The 13,753-nt window shown below is 39.9% G+C and overlaps 1 protein-coding gene across 2 annotated transcripts in view; it reads left to right on the top strand.

The window, feature by feature from the left end:
- LOC114650948 (coiled-coil domain-containing protein 138-like) overlaps positions 1 to 13,753 on the top strand; it is a 101,230-nt gene continuing 87,477 nt past the window's right edge. The window contains exons 1-2 of one of the 2 annotated variants that reach the window (XM_028800900.2): positions 1 to 150; positions 10,763 to 10,817. Coding sequence is in view for 1 of the 2 variants with exons in the window: in XM_028800899.2 (XP_028656732.2) it covers positions 582 to 662; positions 10,763 to 10,817 (136 nt within the window). In the remaining variant the exon portion in view is untranslated. Of the gene's footprint in view, positions 151 to 449; positions 663 to 10,762; positions 10,818 to 13,753 lie in introns of those variants that run through there. The other variant, XM_028800899.2, reaches the window with a different exon arrangement.

Genomic DNA, 13,753 nt, shown 5'->3' with positions numbered 1-13,753 from the left:
ACTTTGTGGCGCTAAACTTTAGTAATGCTTTGTTGCTGTAAATAGTAGGGTAGCAACTCATCTGTAATAAAATACTCGGCGTCGGGAATAAGATGATGCTTAGGTCCTGCCTTCAATCAACCCCCCTGACTGAAATCATGCCGAAAAAAGGTATAGCATGTTATGTGCTGGCTGGCTTGTTGTGAGACTTTACTGTTTCGATCTGATTTGCAATGCATCAGTCATCTTGCACCAAAAAACAGACAGTTTTCAGAAAGCATTTTTTACTGCAACCAAAAGTGTATAGTGTTAACCTTATTTGTTTTTTTTTAATTACGCTCAAGATTCAGTGTAAAGTTATTTTAGTTAGGATTAGCGACGATGATTAACAAGCTAAGTAGTCATGTGCTTTTATTTTGATACATTTGCGTTACAGGAGACCCGGAAGTGGTTCCTAAACTCCGTTTACGCTGCGCTTGAATTGAGCCGCGGTGGCTGAGGTAGCGACGCTGGTGTTTCAAAGTTTGGTTGTGATTTAATCCGTCTCGATTCTTCAGTTATTTAACACTTGTAAAGAGTGGTTAATATAGACTGCCGACGACATGAGCGATGGAGACTCGTCATCTTCTTTGGAAGTGTCTTTGGAGAGAGATCAGCTCAGATATGCTGGCGGAGGAGACGCGGTAACGATAGCGCTGTTGGGGTGGAGAGTGGCGGGCGATGCCGGGGGACGGTTAACGAACGCTAGAGAATTACTGCAAGTTTTAAACAACACGAGTAATTGTTATTTGAGAGTCATTAGTATGTCTAAAACACTTCAAGAGTGTTTGCGTTTAATAGAGATTCACTGTGCACAGACACCAAGAGAGAGCAAGACGTAGAATTTATGTATAAATGTGACTACTTGGTATATAAGAATGTGAAAACTAATAGTCGAGCATTTTTAAAGCGAAATCACTTCTGTGCTGACAGGACGGTTTACACGTCACAAGAGGTCCGTCGGTAGTAAGAACAGACGTAAAGCTTACAAACCAGACGGATTATTATTATTTATTATTATTATTCTAATTGTTGACACAAATTAGTGCTTACATTCTAGGTTTTCAGTTTTACTGGACATTTTTATGCATTGTCAGGGACATTAGCAAAAAAATTGTCAATGACTGATTATTATGTCGGATTATAAGAAATGAGACTACGCTGCTGCAGGAGTATGTGAATTTCCCCTTGGGATTAATAAAGTATCTATCTATCTATCAATTCATTATATAGTACCATTCACATCTATCTATCTCTACACCGCTATATCTTCCTAATAAATGATATATCAAAAGGTCAGGGGGAAAAAAGCAAATAAAGGAATTTCCATCTAGTTACCTGAAATAGCAAGTCAGGAGCGGACTGTCTCTCAAAACCGGCCCGGGCATCCTTCAATGAGTCAGGTGATGAGGTCGGCCCACTCGGCCCATTATTCATTGTAATTTTCTTAAAATTTGTGATGAGTACGCGGCTCGCTACTTGCTATGAGCCAATTATATGAACTCTGTTTAAACGGTTGCCAAACTAAATCTGTATAATGTTGTTTAGACTTGAAATTTGCTTAGAAATAAAATTAAATGAAAAATAAAAATTTCGTAACACGGCTTACACGTTATTAGAGTACAGTACATGTCAAATTCAATGTCATGTCCAAGTGCCAGTACCCTAGTAGGCTGGTAGCTGCTGATTTACAATGGAATAAATTATAACCGAGGTTATAATGAAAACCTCACATGATTGAAATGTTCCATTAACTTGACGATAAACTATAAATGTTCTGTCCTAATATGAAAAATTCCTGTCCTGTGCTTTATAACTTTATTTCATCATACTAATAATCGCAGCTGAAAACCACTAATTATCACTATCACTCATGCCAACGACCAGAGAACAATAAATGCATAATACATAATCTAAACTAATTCTTAGTACTGAAGAACTTTAAATACTAGATGTGAGATAAAGTAAATTGCAATAATGTATATGCTAACTGAAATGTAGCGGTATTGAAACCGAAATCAGCAAAAGGTAGTTTTGACCAAATGTTTCGCTGCAACGTTGTGTACTGACAACTAAAACAACTTGATGACATAGTATGGTATATTATATAGGACTATATAAATCACAGTACTGGACAGATAATGTTTAGTAGTTTAGAAAAAAATAATTTTAATGTCAAACAGTAACCAGTATATAAAATTTATTTCATGAAACGACCGGCCCATGACCAGACCAGAGTCCACGGCCCACCGGGCATTGTCCAAATGCCCGAATGGCCAGTCCGCCCCTGTAGCAAGTAGAATTTAAGAGCAAGAGTTCACAGCACATCACTTTAACTTAAATTCTATGCTTAAATACTTTCATTTTATGCTGCATGATATTAAACTTCATGACAGAATGAACCGAATGTTACGGAACAGCATCGATGTATCATTTGGCAGCAGAGTTTCCCATACGTTTCCAGACTTGGTAGCTCCAGAGATGCTCTGCCTTATGAAGGCCTTCTTCATACTAGTAGCAAAAGTCGGCATGCAGTATGTAGTCTTGCACAATAACAAAAAGCATTACTTGTTTTTTTGAATTTCTTATTCTTTTTAAATTTGTTCTATTTAACTATTCTATATCAATTATTTTGTCTATTAAATTATTCTGTTATTGAGATGGGTGGGCTTATATCTTGGAGCAGTTACTGCAGGTTTGGTGAAATATATGACAAAGATGTTCTCAATAGAAAGACTGAACTTTGATTGTAGTGCGGCCAATGCAGTAGAACCTCACTTACCGTGGTTCTCTGTGTGGTTAGGAATTTCAACAGGAACGTCCCAGCCACGTCTGAAATGTTTGAATTCTCTGTATGTAAATTTAACCAAATATCTGCCAGTGATATACGTTGATACTCACTTTTCAGTCCTCGATTCATGGCAATCTCTATTAAGTTCTCTCGCTGACTCAGTGGAAGATGATGACTGGGGGCGCTGGTAAGACAATTGAAAGGAGTACAGATCCAAAAATTGAAGCAGAAACCTTGACAACCTTTAAGAAGAATCTGGAGGAGATAATGGGACCGCTTAGCTGTTGGCTAATCAAATAGCTGTGATGGACTGAATGGTCTGCTCTTCTTTGTCAAATTTCTTATGTTCCACATGCGGAAGTGCACAGCCAGATGTGTGAGATGCTCCTTGACGCCTTGTTTGACACAGTCTGCCAGGTCAAGTTGGTTTTCAGAGAATAATTCATTCAGGGAAGAAAAAAGACCTGCAATCTGTTCTCATCTAGACAATGAAACCAAAATGCCATCTTTTTTAATCCTCAGTCTCCTGATTTTTATCATTTACATCAAATGTATTGCTGGTTAAACCATGAAGGTGGATATTTAAGTCATTTAAACAAGAAAAAATATGGAAAATGTAGCTTAAATTGCAAGAGCCAGGTAGTGTCATGGATGATCATAAAAGGAATCCTTATGTTGTGGAAGTTTTGTTTCTAGGTGTCTTCATAGTAGCGATGGTTTCATACTATCACTGGAAAGCACCTTGCAAGCTGCAGTTGAGGGTAATCGCCAGTACTGACACAAGTGAAGCCCACCTTGATGTATTTGTCATCATATTAACGCCTCTTAGCTGTGGTCTGTTTTATTTATGTTGTTGTTTTAATAATTTTTGTAGCTGTTGTGGCGAGCAGCTGGGGGTGGTACCCAGCTGGGAGGCCCGGAAGGACCGGAGGAGGGATTTCGCCTCATCCGCACCATGAGGGGGCAACCGCCCTGGTGGCTATGGGGACCACGGGAAAGGAGCATGGAAGCTCAACCCTATAGGGGCCTGTGGTCACCGCCAGGGGCCGCCCGAATGCTTGGAGAGCCCTGGTCGTCAGCACTTCCGCCACACGCGTAAGTGCTGGAGGGAAGAAGACCAGGGACACCTGGAGTGCTTCCGGGTGCACAGCCGGCACTTCCACCACACCAGGGAGTACCGGCAGAAGTTCATCAGGAGGCACCTGGAGCACATCCGGGTAGTTACAGTATAAAAGGGGCCACCTCCCTTCATTCGATAGCTGGAGTCGGGTGGAAGAGGACAGAGCTTGGAGGAGAGGAGAGTAGTGGAGGTGGTCAAGAAGAGAGAAAGGCATTGTGAGAGGCCAGGACTGAAGGGTGATTGGTACTGGAGTACTGGGTTGTGTGCACTGTAAATAGAGAAATTATGAATAAACGTGTTAGTGTTTAAACCTTCGGTGTCTGCCTGTCTGTGTCTGTGCTGCGTACCACACTGTGAAATGTCATCACAAACCAATGAGAAGCTCTTCTCAGTCCCAGACAAAGTGCAGGTTTGAGCTGCTGCTTCAGGCTTGCCACAGATTCTCTAGAACAGGGGTAGGCAACGTCGGTCCTGGAGTGCCACAGTATGTGCAGGTTTTTGTTCCAACCCAGTTCCTTAACGAGAACTCAATTATTGCTGATGAAGCACATATTGCTTAAGTGACATTTTAATGCTTCATTTTAGTGGTCTCGCTTGTTAAGGTTCTCCAACCTTAATTGCTTATTTCAATCTTAAACTGCTGCATTCAGTGTTTTAATTGCTCCTTATTAGCAATAAGATGTAAAACAGGGGTAGGCAATGTCGGTCCTGGTGAGCCGCAGTGGCTACAGGTTTTCATTCAACCCAATTGCTTAATTAGAAACCAATCATTGCCAATCTCAGACCTTATTTAATTTTATGGCTTGTTAGTGTGTGCAATGTAAGGCTTTTATATCGTAGATGTTTTTCCTTTCCAAGGATATCATCCAAATGATTTGAAGCCTAAAACAGATCATTTTCAGTCTGTCACATTTTTCTGTTAAGTGTTTTATTAAATCAAACTGTGCATGATGAACACACACAGATGTAATTGGAAAAAAGCTAGCTGGAGAACTGCTGGCTGCTTTGTCTTTTACATCTTATTGCTAATAAGGAGCAATTAAAACACTGAATGCAGCAGTTTAAGATTGAAATAAGCAATTAAGGTTGGAGAACCTTAACAAGCGAGACCACTAAAATGAAGCATTAAAATGTCACTTAAGCAATATGTGCTTCATCAGCAATAATTGAGTTCTCGTTAAGGAACTGGGTTGGAACAAAAACCTGCACATACTGTGGCACTCCAGGACCGACGTTGCCTACCCCTGCTCTAGAAGATTTAGTTTTAGCTGATTTCAAGCACCAGTCCGTTTTGTTTCTGAATTAGTATTGTTTTTTTTGGCTAAACTAGGCACCTTGGTTTTAGGGATGATTTAACATGACTTGTCCGTGGCATGTTTCTTACAAATGCAGATAGTAAGTGGTTGGTTGGAACATTTGAAGTAAGACCACAGTTTTGAGGAATTGCAGTTTACGTTACATGTTACACACTCTAGAGGAGGTACTCGTGGTGCAGCTCAATGTGTTAAAAGTAGTCACTAAAGAGGGAGAACAAGTGAACAAGTGTTATATTGTGAACTTTACAGTGTTTTATGTACCCCTTGGAGAGTCTTTACATACCCCTAGAGGTACATGCACCACACTTTGGGAACCTCTGTTGTCTGGAATTAAAATGCCTTTCTGTTGCCACACTTGCCCTGTACGTCATAGAATTTCAAAAGTGCATTATTTCAGGACATCATACAATTATGCTAAGATGATTCATTCTTCTGTTGAACTTTAGTAAACACGTCTACTATTTTGTCTGTGTTCAGGTGTTCAGGTGCTGTGTCTTTGGCTGTCATTAATGGGAAGAAAAACCATACCAAGTGTGAACATTCAGCCCAACTGCAGACAGACACCAGGACACACGGAAGTCCAAATACACGCTTTCATTTTGTTTTCACTATGCACAGTCCTTTAACAGCACATACCATACACAAACCAACAGCAATAATGCTCAGATACTTGGTCCTTTCTTTTCCTTTGTCTTCCGCCACCTCTACTGCTCTCCTCGCAAGCTCTGTCCTCTGCCTCCCGCCTCCGGCTCCCAGAATGGAGTGAGGTGGCCACTTTTATAGTTCACCCGGATGTGCTCCAGGGACTCCCTGACGATCTTCCTGCTACACTTGCGAGTGCAGTCCAGGACTCTGGAATTGTCCAGGCACCCCCTGGCGGTGGCCATGGTCCCCAACAGGTATTGAGCTTCCAAGCTCCAGTCCCGTGGCCCCGATGTAAACCAGGGAGGCTGCATTCTCATGTTCTGGGGGAAGTATCGTCTTTCACCTGGACCTCCCATCCTCCAGGTGTCCCGACTGGGCCAGTATCCCAGTCGTCCGTCACACAAGTAATAACAAAACTCGCGTATAGCTATACTTTACTGCTTAATGCTGACAAGTACTTTTACAGCCTTTACTAGAGTTTTTAAAACTCGCCCACCTGATACATCAGAGAAACAAGTGAAACACTTCTGATGTAAGCCAGTAATATTCCCATAACTCATTATAATGTGCAGCTACACATCGTATGAAATGCCTTCTATCTCGTCTATTTGACAAACAAAAAAGTTGTTTTGACCTCCTATAATAGCAATACCATGCAAGAATTCTAGAAAATACAGTGAATGACAGAGTGAACTGTGAAGATATTAGCATACAAAATGTTTGACAAAGACCTCTGGAAATTCTGTTAAGCAACCCTTATTGACCGAATTTTTCTCTTCATCATGCCTCCTGGTCATCAACTCCTGGCACCAAAGCAGAGACATTGCATCTGTTAGACATCTGAGAAGAGCTGCTTTCTTTCTCACCATTTTCATTGTGCTTTACCACTTGATGTTGGGCACTCTCGACATGTTGCACTTTCACCCCTACCAAGTATTCTCCGTAACCACCTCCAATAAGGTGGTATCTGATAAAATGGTGACCCTCTTTAGCATTGAATTAAAACTCTTTTACTGACAGTTTCAGAGTACTAGGGTGTTAAACCGTGTTAGCCATTATGAGTGTAGTGAGAAGTCAAGCAAGCAAAATGACCCCTTTTATTGGCTAACTAAAAAGAGTACAATATGCAAGCTTTCGAGGCAACTGCCTGAAGAAGGGGCCTGAGTTGCCTTGAAAGTTTGCATATTGTAATCTTTTTAGTTAGCCAATTAAAGGGGTCATTTTGCTTGACTTCTTATGACAGTTTCATAATAAACTTCAGTGTTTAGCAGCAGTGAGCTAGTCAGTTTTATTTTACGTAAAATGAAGGAGCTGTTCTTTATGCCATTGGTCTACTTTCCTCTTTCAGGTTAGCACCTCTCTTTCTATTTTCAGAATTGAAAAATAAGATTCCTTCAAAAACAAGCACACAGTGTTTGTGCTCCTTGCTCACCTGTAGACCTGCTAAATCTTCTTGTTCTTCTTTTGGCTGCTCCCGTTAGGTGTCGCCACAGTGGGTCATCTTCTTCCATATCTTTCTGTCCTCTGCATCTTGCTCTGTCACACTTATCACCTGCATGTCCCCTCTCACCATATCCATAAACCTTCCTCTTTTCCTCTTCCCTGGCAGCTCTATCCTTAGCATCCTTCTCCCAATATACTCAACATCTCTCCTCTGCACATGTCCAAACCAACGCAATCTCACCTCTCTGACTTTGTCTCTCAACCGTCCAACTTGAGCTGACCCTCTAATGTCCTCATTTCTAATCCTGTCCATCCTTGTCACACCCAATGCAAATCTTAGCATCTTTAACTCTTCTACCTCCAGCTCTGTCTCCTGCTTTCTGGTCAGAGCCACCGTCTCCAACCCATATAACATAGCTGGTCTCACTACTGTCCTGTAGACCTTCCCTTTCACTCTTGCTGGTATCCATCTGTCACAAATCACTCCTGACACTCTTCTCTACCCATTCCACCCTGCCTGCACTCTCTTTTTCGCCTCTCTTCCACACTCTCCTTTACTCTGTACTGTTGATCCCAAGTATTTGAACCCGACCAACCTTCACCAACTCTACTCCCTGCATCCTCACCATTCCACTGACCTCCCTCTCATTCACACATGTATATTCTGTCTTGTTCCTACTGACCTTCATTCCTCTCCTCTCTAGAGCATATCTCCACCTCTCCAGGGTCTCTGTACTCTCGCTACAGATCACAATGTCATCAGCAAACATCATTAGACTCCTGTGTAATCTCATCTGTCAACCTGTCCATCACCATTGCAAATAAGAAAGGTCTCAGCGCCGATCCCTAATGTAATCCCACCTCCACCTTGATCGCACTTGTCACTCCTACTGCAGACCTCACGACTGTCACTCACATTTCCCTCGTACATATCCTGTACAACTCTTACATCCTTCTCTGCCACTCCCAGGTTCCTCATACAATACCACAGCTCCTCTCGAGGCACCCTGTCATATTGTGGGTGTTTTTTTTTTTTTTTTAAGATAGACTTTATGGTATGTTTAAATGAGGTTATTGATGCACACTGTTGTAATTATACTATAACAAAATGTCCAGTGCATCTGAGTCCTGTTATGAAAGAACCTGGATCCACTGCAGTTTCCCTGTTGACCAATGATTGTAGTGCTCTACACAATTTTAGGTCTGCTCTGCTCGACAAGGCTTGTTCCAATTTGGACAAAGCTGGAAGCACTGTAAGGATTATGTTTTGAGAAATACTGCTTTGGCTCCTTTATACCAATGGCAGTATGCCTGTATAAAGCCTCACTATCAACTGTGACTACTGTTTTTATGTTTAACCTAATCAGAAGTGTATGTTTATTTTTTGTTTTTTCTTTCTTTGTAATTATGTGTGTTTAAGGTGGTGCTGGTAGTGGTTTGTTATACAGGTGCTGGTCATAAAATTAGAATATCATGACAAAGTTGATTTATTTCAGTAATTCCATTCAAAAAGTGAAACTTGTATATTAGATTCATTCATTACACACAGACTGATGTATTTCAAATGTTTTATTTCTTTTAATGTTGATGATTATAACTGACAACTAATGAAAGTCCCAAATTCAGTATCTCGCAAAATTAGAATATTGTGAAAAGGTTCAATATTGAAGACACCTGGTGCCACACTCTAATCAGCTAATTAACTCAAAAGCCTTTAAATGGTCTCTCAGTCTCGTTCTGTAGGCTACACAATCATGGGGAAGACTGCTGACTTGACAGTTGTCCAAAAGACGACCATTGACACTTTGCACAAGGAGGGCAAGACACAAAAGGTCATTGCTAAAGAGGCTGGCTGTTCACAGAGCTCTGTGTCCAAGCACATTCATAGAGAGGCGAAGGGAAGGACAAGATGTGGTAGAAAAAAGTGTACAAGCAATAGGGATAACCGCACCCTGGAGAGGATTGTGAAACAAAACCCATTCACAAAGAGTGGACTACAGCTGGAGTCAGTGCTTCAAGAACCACCACGCACAGACGTATGCAAGACATGGGTTTCAGCTGTCGCATTCCTTGTGTCAAGCCACTCTTGAACAAGAGACAGCGTCAGAAGCGTCTCGCCTTTGGACTGCTGCTGAGTGGTCCAAAGTTATGTTCTCTGATGAAAGTAAATTTTGCATTTCCTTTGGAAATCAAGGTCCCAGAGTCTGAAGGAAGAGAGGAGAGGCACAGAATCCACGTTGCGTGAGGTCCAGTGTAAAGTTTCCACAGTCAGTGATGGTTTGGGGTGCCATGTCATCTGCTGGTGTTGGTCCATTGTGTTTTCTGAGGTCCAAGGTCAACACAGCCATCTACCAGGAAGTTTTAGAGCACTTCATGCTTCCTGCTGCTGACGAACTTTATGGAGATGCAGATTTCATTTTCCAACAGGATCTGGCACCTGCACACAGTGCCAAAGCTACCAGTACCTGGTTTAAGGACCATGGAATCCCTGTTCTTGATTGGCCAGCAAACTCGCCTGACCTTAACCCCATAGAAAATCTATGGGGTATTGTGAAGAGGAAGATGCAATACGCCAGACCCAACAATTCAGAAGAGCTGAAGTCCACTATCAGAGCAACATGGGCTCTCATAACACCTCAGCTGTGCCACAGACTGATCGACTCCATGACACGCTACATTGCTGCAGTAATCCAGGCCAAAGGAGCGCCAGCTAAATATCGAGTGCTGTACATGCTCATACTTTTCATGTTTATACCTTTCAGTTGGCCAACATTTCTAAAAATCTTTTTTTTTTTTTGCATTGGTCTTAATTGATATTCTAATTTTCCGAGATACTGAATTTGGGACTTTCATTAGTTGTCAGTTATAATCATCAACATTAAAAGAAATAAACATTTGAAATACATCAGTCTGTGTGTAATGAATGAATCTAATATACAAGTTTCACTTTTTGAATGGAATTACTGAAATAAATCAACTTTGTCATGATATTCTAATTTTATGACCAGCACCTGTACTATTTATTTCTTGGGCTTCTGTAAAAAAACTCTATTTCCCCTTGGGTAATGTTTAATCTTGGGTCTCTTACTGGTATTGCTATGGGTCTGTTTCAAAGTCAGGTGAAAGTAGCAGTGCTGCTAAGTGCCATCACAGGTAGAGGAAGAAACTGATAGGCTCAACAAAAGCCAACCGTAAGAATTCAGAGTTATTAAAATAAAGTATGAGCCGTAGTTGCTCAAATAAATGTACTATGTTAAAATGAGTCTTCAGTCTTGATTTAAACATCAGTACCAATAGGGGTTTCTCTGATAATGAAAGGTATATGTAATAGAGGGATATTAACAGGTAATTATTTGGTGTAGCACACACATTTTAACATACCTGTCCCTTATTTTTTCAAGTAACTTTTCATCTGTCTCTTTATCTTAGGTCTTTGCAGTGAATTCTTACAGATTTGGAGCTGATGGTGAACTGTCTGACACTGGTAAGATTTTTAACTGCTGAATTTGTTTTTTGGACCTTGGATCGTCATGCTTAGTGCAGGCATTAGGAGGTTAGGTTACATCAGGCCTACCAGTCCTCTGCCAAAACTATGATGGCTATAAAATAGTTGCTCTTCATATACATTTGGCTGGCCACGTCTCTCTGACCCTTTCTGTCATTTAAATATCCACAGAGGTTCTAGGACCTACTGTAGATTGACTTTCTGTAGTGGTTACAAGTGTGACGTGTGTTTGGGTTGTTATAGTTCTCAATATTAATGATATGGCTTGTGTAGTTAATACTTAAACATTCCTTACCATATTGCTGGTGGAAAATATTTCACTGTATTCTTTCTCAGATCTTCTCCGAGGCAAAAAAGATTTGACAAAATAACCTTCATGTACAGTTTGCACATGGTGTGCTTTCAATATTGTTATTCACCTTCATTTTATGTTTATGTTTCATCATCAACATTTGGTCATCAAAAACTCAACAATCACTTTGCTTCATCCCCAGTCATTGAGCATCCTCACTGCTGCCTGAAAGAAAATAGGCGGTGGAACAGTTGGCCAAACTAGTTAACTGCAGAAAGGTCATCATCCCATTCAAGCACACTTCATTTGTTTTATCTGGCTACAGCATTACCTCATTGTATCTGTCCCTTTGCGCCAAAAAGAAAAAAAAAATCACTCTTTTCCTCCCACCATTTCAGCAGTTACCCCAAGCTTCTCCATCACCCAGCCGTATAACTGTTGGGCTTTATTTTTCAGGGTCACTTCTGAGTAAACGGTTTACACGATTTCTTCATTTGTAATTTTACATTTTCAAAAATTTCTTGTACAGAAGCTCATTTCTGCCATTCCAAAAAAATGTATTACATTATTTCAGTCACTGTACAGAGTTCTCCACCTCTTGTACAATCAAGCAACAGTATTGACCCAATATACTGTATTGTATACATTTATATTTAGATGTTATTCAATATGTATATGTTGGTGTGGGATTTTTTTTTTCGACTACTTAATTCTCTGAATTCACAAGTTAACCAACAATAAGTTACCAAGATTTCTGAAGTGTTCTTATATATATATATATATATATATATATATATATATATATATATATATATATATATATATATATATATATATATATATATATATATACTTGTACAGTAGAACTCTAACAATAGCTTCATTTGTATGTACGTTATCATTTGAAATGCAACTGTCATTAATCATCCTATATTTCAGTGCCATTGCTTGCAATCAAACCTAGCCAATAAAATAAGAAAAGTAAAGATGAAATACAAGGAGATAAATGTTAACTTGATAATACTGGTAGGATATACCAGAATTTTCTTTTTCCATAATCTTTTTCATCATAGTTAACTTTATGGGTGGACTGTTTTGACACCTTTGGTTGCTATTAGAGTTTCACTTTGAGATTTAAGTTAAGATAGATAATCCCATGGGCCCTCTACCTCCTCTGTAAGTGGCTTCAGTTTTTCAGTGAAATTTTCCATCTGCAGCCTCAATAAAAAGGCAATCTTTTCCATCAGATGGACTTTTTTTTTTATAACTGACAAGCTTTACCCTGAGGTTGGATGGTTCTTTTTGAGCTAGTGTAATTGCCTTCTTGGCCCTTGGCTTACTTATTAAAAATAACACTTTTGCTGTACAGCTTTCACAACATCAAGGCACTTCTAGACCCCTGTAAGCACTTGCAGAGACAAAGCTCTTGGACTCTTTGGCCAGTCATTACTGTACATCTTTTGTAATGTACTCACTTTTGTTTATTTACTTTAGACATTCACTTTTGCATGCACAGTATGCTCATTACAGTGCCTAGGACAGAGCAATGACAAAAAAGAGCCCATCTGTGACTTGGCTTAACTATAATATTATTAAATATTCAGTTTTGGATAATATATAGATTATATTGCTCTAACTTTCCTAATAAGAATCAATTAAATACTCGGTAGTATTTTCCAAGAGGATACATAGTAGCCAAGGAAGAATTAGACATAGTCATTTTTAGCTCTTCTGCTTCAGGTGTTGTCTTGCATCTTTCTTAAGCTTCTGGGGGCTGTGAGCTGTTATCAGATTGCAACTGAAGAAAAGGCCATCTGCTTCCTTGCAGTAGTCAGCCCTTTAATTATCTTTAGGGTACAGTAATTCAACTTAAAATCAAATTGTTTAGTCCATGTTTTTCTCCAAATATTCTGTTTTACATTATGCCGTTATCTGGTCTTTTTCCTGACAGGATGGTGTATCTAAGACTAGGTAAATCTGCTAAGAAAAGAATTCCTTAGTCTCAAAAATGCTTTGACTGATTTTAATTGAATTGTATTTAATTTAATTTGCTTTATTCGAATGAATGCCATGGCCAGAAGTAAAGTGGAAGAAATAGTTTGACGAAGCACAAAGAAGACTTGCTTGGCAAGTTGCATCACTGGGTACACACAGTTCTCCGTATTGCATTACTGGGTACACGCAGTTCTCCCTATTCAGTCGGTTTCTTCTTACTTCTCGTGTTTTGCATAAAATGGCACCCTCAGCCTGGTCAGTGGTGCTGTTATGCTGGTGGCGTTCATATGCATGAACTACAAAGCTCCATTTCTCTGCACTGAGACAGAAAAAGGATTTAGTGCCTAAGAATGGCCCACTCACTACAGTATTATTACCAAAAATTAACAAATTAAAAAAAAAAAAAAAACAAAAAAAAAAAAATACATGGTTTGACTAATATTTATTCGATAGTGGGAGGTTGGTGGTTGTTTCCCGGTCCCGGGCGAGCTCTTGGTGGTGAAATACATGCAGTATTGTGTAAAACTAGGGTGTCCCCTTGGAGATCAGACCACAATGTACCACCGCTACACTTAGGTTCACAAAGTAGAAAGAGGGAAGTGTCGGTACAGCATACTGGCCCAGTTCA

Source organism: Erpetoichthys calabaricus, chromosome 4, assembly GCF_900747795.2.
Source record: "Erpetoichthys calabaricus chromosome 4, fErpCal1.3, whole genome shotgun sequence".
In the NCBI taxonomy this organism is placed as follows: Eukaryota; Metazoa; Chordata; class Cladistia; order Polypteriformes; family Polypteridae; genus Erpetoichthys; species Erpetoichthys calabaricus.
This window is presented reverse-complemented; position numbering and strand designations above follow the sequence as displayed.